The sequence below is a fragment of the Myotis myotis genome, unplaced genomic scaffold, assembly GCF_014108235.1.
Source record: "Myotis myotis isolate mMyoMyo1 unplaced genomic scaffold, mMyoMyo1.p scaffold_m19_p_6, whole genome shotgun sequence".
Lineage (NCBI taxonomy): Eukaryota > Metazoa > Chordata > Mammalia > Chiroptera > Vespertilionidae > Myotis > Myotis myotis.
This window is the reverse complement of record NW_023416368.1, coordinates 98,694,723-98,702,135: the sequence shown is the minus strand read 5'-3', so window position 1 is coordinate 98,702,135 and position 7,413 is coordinate 98,694,723. Positions and strand designations below refer to the sequence as shown.

At 55.0% G+C, this 7,413-nt stretch overlaps 1 protein-coding gene across 4 annotated transcripts in view; it reads left to right on the top strand.

Moving 5' to 3' along the window:
- The first annotated feature begins 5,068 nt into the window (after window positions 1-5,068).
- The window catches only part of RNF130 (ring finger protein 130), a 145,215-nt gene continuing 142,870 nt past the window's right edge, over window positions 5,069-7,413 (top strand). For 2 of the 4 annotated variants that reach the window (XM_036315155.1, XM_036315154.1), the window contains exon 1: window positions 5,072-5,400. In XM_036315155.1, coding sequence (XP_036171048.1) covers window positions 5,154-5,400 — 247 coding nt within the window. In that variant the 5' untranslated portion in view covers window positions 5,072-5,153. Of the gene's footprint in view, window positions 5,401-7,413 lie in introns of all 4 variants that reach the window. The other 2 variants (XM_036315153.1, XM_036315152.1) reach the window with 2 other exon arrangements.

Here is a 7,413-nt window from a genome sequence, read left to right as displayed (position 1 = left end):
TGAGGAAGACACTCTGAGCAGCCTCTCCAGGACAGCCTGCCCCGTGGGGAGTGGACTGAGTTTCCGCCACCATTTCCCTCTCTGCCACACTCTGGGGGGAGGTGTGACCATGAGCAGCAGCAGCAGTGGGGGCAGCCAATGCGGGTCAAGACCTTCACGGGACAGAGCCCAGGGTAGAAACAGGGAAAGAGGCTCAGACAGGGGTGAAGGGAAGACAGCCTGAAAAGACAGTGTTGGTACCCACCCACAGTGAAAGGGTGCCCAGCCTCTAAGGTAGCCATTCTACTCCGGAGGGCACGCTCTCGGAGAGGCATGCCCGGTCCACCAAAGGGCAGAGAGTCTTCACAGCAGCTCTCTAACAGTCGCCCCATTTGGAAATCAATGCAAATGCCCATCAATAGGAAAATGGACAAATCATTTTTAGAATACTATACAACAAAGAAAAAGCCAACAAGTGCATGAAAAAAAAATCTCACAGACATAACATTAAGGAAAAGAAACTAGACACCAAAGAATACATATTGTGTAATTCTGTTTCTATAAAATTCAAAAACAGGTCCTGTTCTCCACCTGGATCTCTTTGGTGGCAACATAATATTATTAATGATTAAATGTAAGAAAAATATTTAAAAAACCACACAACATAGTGCTGGGTGAAGAGAGTGAGAAATAGAATGATACTTATAACCAATTCAGTTTAATAATTAAGAAGCACACTAAACAATAGTACGCATTTTGCAAGAACACAAAAGATACACTTTAAGGGCATTAGAATGGTTGCCTGTGGGTTAGGAATGGGGGTGAAGGGCAGTGAGAAGGGGAACGCATAAATAATAAGATAGGGGCTTTGCTAGGATGAGAGGGGACCATATGCCATTTAAGAAAGAAAAGGAACAAGAGGAGGAGGAGGAGGAAGAGGAGGAGGGAGGGGAGGAAAAGGAGAAGGGGAAGGAGGAGGAGGAGGAGGAGGGGGGAGGGAGGGGGAGGGAGTGGGGAAGAGTGAAACTCTGGAAAACCCTTTGAGGTATCCACCGTTGCCCAGGGAGCCCAGCTGGGCCTCTGATCCCTGGAGCCCCCTAGTGTTCCATGGTGTGCTTTACGCAGAGGGTCCCGTCTTCATGGCCCCCGGAAGGTCAGCATTGCTCCCAGAGGAGGCAGACTGACTCCTGAACGAAGGAAACCCTTGCCAGGACGGGAGCTGGGAGGTGGCGGCTGGGCCCACCAGAGCTCTGCAGAGAAGGGGAGTTTCAGCTAGAGACCGGGAATTCTCAGGAGCTGGGAGTTGGGGGCAGAGGCAGGGGCAACTCCTGTGTGGTGAAGTCCCAGAAATGGCCCCACGGAGAGAAGGGCTGTGGGCAGCTCACGCCCAGGCCAGCATGGGCCTGATTCAGACCTCCCCAGGTGTCCTTCACAAGATCTGCATAGCCAAGTGCCACCTGTGCTTTTAGTTACTTAAGATTTTAAATTGACTCATGTTTTTACACTCAAATAAATGTTTTAAAAGGTAGTTTTGCCCTAGCCGGTTTGGCTCAGTGGATAGAGCATCAGCCCATGGACTGAAGAGTCCCTGGTTGGATTCCAGTCAAGGGCACATTCCCAGGTTGCTGGCTGGATTCCCAGTAGGGGGCGTGCAGGAGGCAGCCGATCCATGATTCTCTCTCATCGTTGATGTTTCTATCTCTCTCTCCCTTTCTCTCTGAAATCAATAAATATATATATATTTATATATATATATATTTATTTATTTATTTATATATATTTATATATATATATATATATATATATATATATATATATATATATTTTAAAAAGGTAGTTTTGTCCAAAGTATTGGCATGGATGTGGAGAAATTGAAACCATTGTGTTCTGTTGGTGAGGATGTAAAATGGTAATGTGGTTTCTCAAAAAATTAAACATAGCCCTAACTGGTTTGGCTGAATGGATAGAGCATCGGCCTGCAGACTGAAGGGTCCTGGGTTCGATTCCGGCCAAGGGCATGTACCTTGGTCGCGGGCACATCCCCAGTAGGGGGTGTGCAGGAGGCAGCTGATCGATGTTTCTCTCTCATCGATGTTTCTAACTCTCTATCCCTTTCCCTTCCTCTCTGTAAAAAACTCAATAAAATATATTTTAAAAAAATTAAACATAGAATTACCATATGCTCTAGTATTCCCACTTCTAGGTATTTATGCAAAAAATTTAAATCAGTATCTCAAAGAACTATTTGAACACCCATGTTGATAGCATTCACAATAGCCAAAAGGTGGAAGCAGCCAAGTGTTCACTGATAGATGGGTAAACAAAATGTGGTATATACATACAACGGAATACACTCATCCTTAAAAAGAAGAAAAAATCTTACATACCACAGCATGGATGAACCTGGGGGACATTATGCTAAGTGAAGTAAGCTAGTCACAGAGAGACAAATACTGTGTGATTCCACTTATATGAGGAGCCTGAAGTAGTGAAATTCACAGAAGCAAAAAACAGAATGGGGGGCCGAGGGAGGGGGTGGGAAGTTGTGGTTATAGAGTGTTTGTTTCACAAGATGAAAAGAGTTCTGGGGGGTCGGAGGGATAGTGGTGATGGCTGCACAACAACGTGAATGTGTTTAATGACACTGAACTGTACACTTATAAAATGGTGAAGATGGTAAATTTTGTGTTGTGTGTCTTTTACCACAATTTTTATTTGTGTGGTTTTTTTCCTTTTTATTGAATCTATTGTGGTGATACTGGTTAACAAAATTATACAGGTTTCAGGTGCGCAATTCCACAGCAGTCACCACCATTTTTAAAAGGTATTTTTGTGTCACTACCATAAATGTAAAACCTCTTGACCTAAAAACAAGGTCTCCATAAAACAAAGGTACTTACCCCCGCAAATGCTGGGTGGTCTTCACATCCCCCGAGATGCTGGTGCCGGCTAAGGCTGTGGGTGGAGACCTCATCGCACTCTGCTTAACAGAAAGATGGCGAAGTGCCAGAGACGTGTTCGAAGTGTTTCTGAGCCCACTGTCTCCTCGACAAGTTCAGGAGGGCCCGAAGAGCGTGCTAGAGGGACTTGCCTTCTCCCCTCAGGTGGACTTCCATAATCATTTCTCATTCTAGGGGGCATGATGCACCCCACACTTTGATAGACCCTTGTAAGGACAAGGGAGGAGGGGCACGGGGGGTCAGACAGGAGCGGCCAGAACACGCCAAGTGAAAGCAGCAGAGCAAGGAGACCCCCATCCGTGCAGGCCCTAAGGGCCCGAGGCTGTCCGGGCAGGCATGCCAGCTCTCAGGTGTTTGAGCATGGGCACCTAGGGCCCAAGGACTCCTTGCCCTGTGGGGAGGCCAGCTGCATGGGGCCAGAGCAGAGCCTCTTTACTGGTGAGTGCTGGGCTTAGGGAGGGGCCTGGCTAATATGGTTGAGGGACTGTACTTCCTGGAGGCAAGTAAACAAAATCCAGTCTCAAAGGGCGGGGCCATAGACTAGACCATTGGTGATGGTGGGGGTGGAGCGTGAGAGGGTGGAAGGGAAAACATTGTGGAGAGACATTGTGAAGAATGTCGCTAAGGCACGGGTGGAGGCCTTATGATTCAACCTGGGTTGCATCCATATCCTTTCCCGGAAACAGCACCTCTGTTTTCCTTGGGGAAAACTCCGGAATTCTCAGTCTGTTTGGTTGGCCAAGGCTGCTCCACCCCTTCTCACTGCAGGAGGCAGGGATACAGGCCTGGCCACCCCTGAGCAATAATGAGGACACTGCCAACATCCTAAAAACTGCTGAATTCAGCAGCACGGGAACCTCCTTCCCCTTCGTGTACCCTTCCGGAAGGGTGCAGAGCATAACTGACAGGCACATGGGGGGGTGCAGATGGGGGAGTGTGTGGGGGTGTAGAGATGGTCACCACCATCGCCTCCTTGTCCAAGGCCTCGGGTGGTTGGTTTCAACTGGTCTGTAGAGGTCCTTCCTCACCACTCAGGTATCCTCGCAGGTCCAGGCTGCTGGGCTCCCGATGGTCTTTACTTATTTATGTAAATACTAGAGGCTCGATGCACGAAGATTCATGCAAGAATGGGCCTTCCTTCCCCTGGCTGCCGGCACCGCCTTCGCCCGCCGGAGCTGCCTTTCCACCTTCCCACGCTGCCCAGAGGCCCGCAATGGCTGAGGCAGTGTGGCACCTGCATGTGCAAATTAACCCACCATCTTTGTGGAGTTAATTTGCATGCTCACTCCTGATTGGCTGGTGTAAGGTCAACTTGCATCTTTCTCTTTTATTAGTGTAGATATTTCAGAGAGGAAGGGAGAGGGAAAGAGAAACATCCATGATGAGAGAGCATCATCCATTGGCTGCCTCCTGCGGGCCCCCCACTGGGGACAGAGTAACCTGGGCGTGTGCCCTACGGGGAACTGAACCGAGACCTCCTGGTCCACAGGTCGGCCTTGAGCACGGAGCCACGCGGCTGGCGACTCCCTCTACTTATTTACAGGACCCCCCCCCCCCCCATGATGTCACTGATGCGCCTTGGGGTTGAGATCTCAGACATTTTCATGATAAAGCTTTAGCCTTTCTCCTCTGTATGTGCGTCTCAGGCTTTCCCACCGGCCCTGGAAGCGTTCCCAGGCTGCAGGCCCTGCTCCCACCAGCAGGACAGACAGGCAGGGCTCTGTGCGGGCCAACGAGCGACCCGCCGCGGGCCGCGTGCGGGAGGGCGGGCGGGCGGGAGGGCGGGAGCGCGGGCTGGCACGCAGGCGCGGGGCGGGGCGGGGCGGGGCTGCCAGGCCCGCGCGCTGCCGCGGGGCCTGCGGGCGGGAGGCGGCGGGAGCGCTGTCCTGTGTTCCAGACGCTCCTTTGGGTGCGTCCCGCCCGCGTCCTTGACAGGTGCCCCCGCTCCGCGGCCCGGCCCCGGGGATGGCAGGGGCCCGCGCGCACGGCCCCGGAGCGGCCCCGCGGGGACGACCGCGCGCCACCTGACCCGCCGGCCTCGTCGAGGGCCGTGGGCGCGTCCCCGCGGGCGGGCGGCGGGCGTGGGGGAGGGGCGGCGGCGGGCCGGCGCCGGGAGGCCGCCCTGCGCTCGGCCGCGCGCCGCCAGCGCCCGCCCCGCCTCTCGGCGCCGCCGGGACCAGGTCCGCGAGCGGCGGCGGCGGCGGCGGAGGGACGATGAGCGGCGCGGCGCGGGCGGGCCCGGCCCGGCTGGCCGCGCTGGCGCTGCTGGCCTGCAGCCTGTGGCCGGCGCGGGCGGACAACGCGAGCCAGGAGTACTACACGGCGCTCATCAACGTGACGGTGCAGGAGCCGGGCCGCGGCGCCCCGCTCACCTTCCGCATCGACCGCGGGCGCTACGGGCTCGACTCGCCCAAGGCCGAGGTGCGCGGCCAGGTGCTGGCGCCGCTGCCCCTCCACGGCGGTGAGTGCGGGCGGCCGGGCCGGGCCGGGGGGGCGGGGGCCGGGCGCGGTCTCGGGCGCGCGCCGCCCGGCCTGGTGGCGCCGGGGCGGGAGGCTCCGGGCTGAGCGACGCGGGGCTGCGTTCCCCCGAAGCCTCGGGAGCCCCGCGGGGCGCGGGAGCTGGTTTACCGCAGGGCGCCCGGCTGCGGGGCGCGGGGCCGGCGCAGACAAAGGCGGCGGCGGGGGCGGGGGCTGGACCGGGCCCCCCTGGACGCTGCAGTGCACCTCGGAGGAGGCCCGCGCCGCGCGTGAAATCGTGCGGGTTTTCTCTGGGGCAGGTGGAGGCGGCGGGGATGGGAGAGGAGAGGGACACCTTTCCTGTTGCTTTGGGCTCCTCTTCTGCCCCCGCAGTTTTACTTTTATTTGACGCCTGAAAACCTCGGGTGGAGAGAATCTGATCGCCAAGGTGTTGGGGGACGGGGAGGGCTGGCCGAAGGGGAAATAGGTAACATTTCCTCCGAATTGTCTTTGAAGCCATTTGGCTCATCCTCTCCTAAGCATACACACGGGCCCCGTTTAATTATTTGGAATAAAACACGTGTCTGTAGAAATTGCTGGTCCTGCTCCAAGGGCACCCTCTCCCGCTCCGGGAGCGCGGTTCTCGGCTGCTGTTGGCCCAGCGGGAACTTTTTGGGAAATGCCTGCTGCCCTCTCCCCGCCGCTCTCGCCCTGAGAATGCTGAGCGGGGGTTAAGCTGCTCTTCACGTTCAGGGGACCTGAGCCGGGCGGCCTGTGTGAGCGACGGTGCGTGCCTTGTGCCCTGACACGCAGGCAGCCCCTTGTGAGGTCTCTGTGCTAACCTGCCAGGCGCTTCCTTCGTTGAGGCTGTCTGGCTGCGGGAAAGAGCATCGCCTAGGATTTCATTGCAGTCTGTCCCCAGTTTAGACCGGCCTTTGCAACGTCCACTTTCCTACCAATAACCAGGTGCTTAGGGTGCATTTCTCATCTCCACTTGGTTAAACAAAAACGGTCCCAGGCTGCCCGCGGAAACAGCCTGGTCTTTGATTCATCCTGTCAATATTTGCGTGCCTCGTCTGTGCCAGTCACTGTGGTTGGGACACACACTGTTGCCACACTGTGGCAGTGACAATGGTCGCCTCTTTTCTGATGCGGAGGAAAGCCCTGCGCGTCACGTGGAAGGTAGGAAGAGGAAGCCAGGCCAGCGAGCTGTTCTGGAGCAAGACTGGCCCCGGACAGTGTTTTGAACCTGTGGTTTGTCTTTGGGGTTGGGTTCCCCTGGGCCCCGAGTCCATGACCATCGCTCCACAGTGCTCACCGACTTGTTGCTTTGCCTGTCACCCCGTCATTGAGAACGCTTGTTGAAGTGTTCGGATAGAAGGGCACTTAAGTGTGGACGAAGGTTATTCCCCTGTCACGGGGTTGAACGTTGTGTCATGCTGTAGGCAAATCGTGTGACACTAGGAGAGCAGTTTGGCCCCTTAACCTCAGTTTCATCTGCAAAATGGAATGATGAAATACTTACCTCCTAAGGTTGGCGAGAGGCTGAAATGGTCCCTGCGTTTTTAAGAGAGGGATCTTGTTAACCTGCATGAACCTCTGAATTGTGGGTTAGACACTGCATCGAAGTGTAAACGTTGGAGCAGTGAGTGAAGACGGAGTGCCTTTCTGTTCTCCCCCCTCCTTTCGCCAGGGGCTTATTTTGAAATTTTTGTTGTTGCTCGTCCACACTGAGGATATTTATTCCATTGATCTGTAGAGAGAGTGAAAGGGAGGAAGAGGGAAGAGAGAGAGAAACATCTATGAGAGAGAGAGAGATACATTGATTGGTTGCCTCCCACATGCACCCCCACCCGGGCTAGGGATCCAGCCTGCAACCAAGGTATGTGCCCTTGCCGGAATCGAACCCAGGACCCTTCAATCTGAGGGCCGATGCTCTAACCACCGAGCAAACTGGCTAGAGTACTAGGGGCTTATTTTATATTTGCACATGAGTTTACTCCAGGTTTTCTCCTGG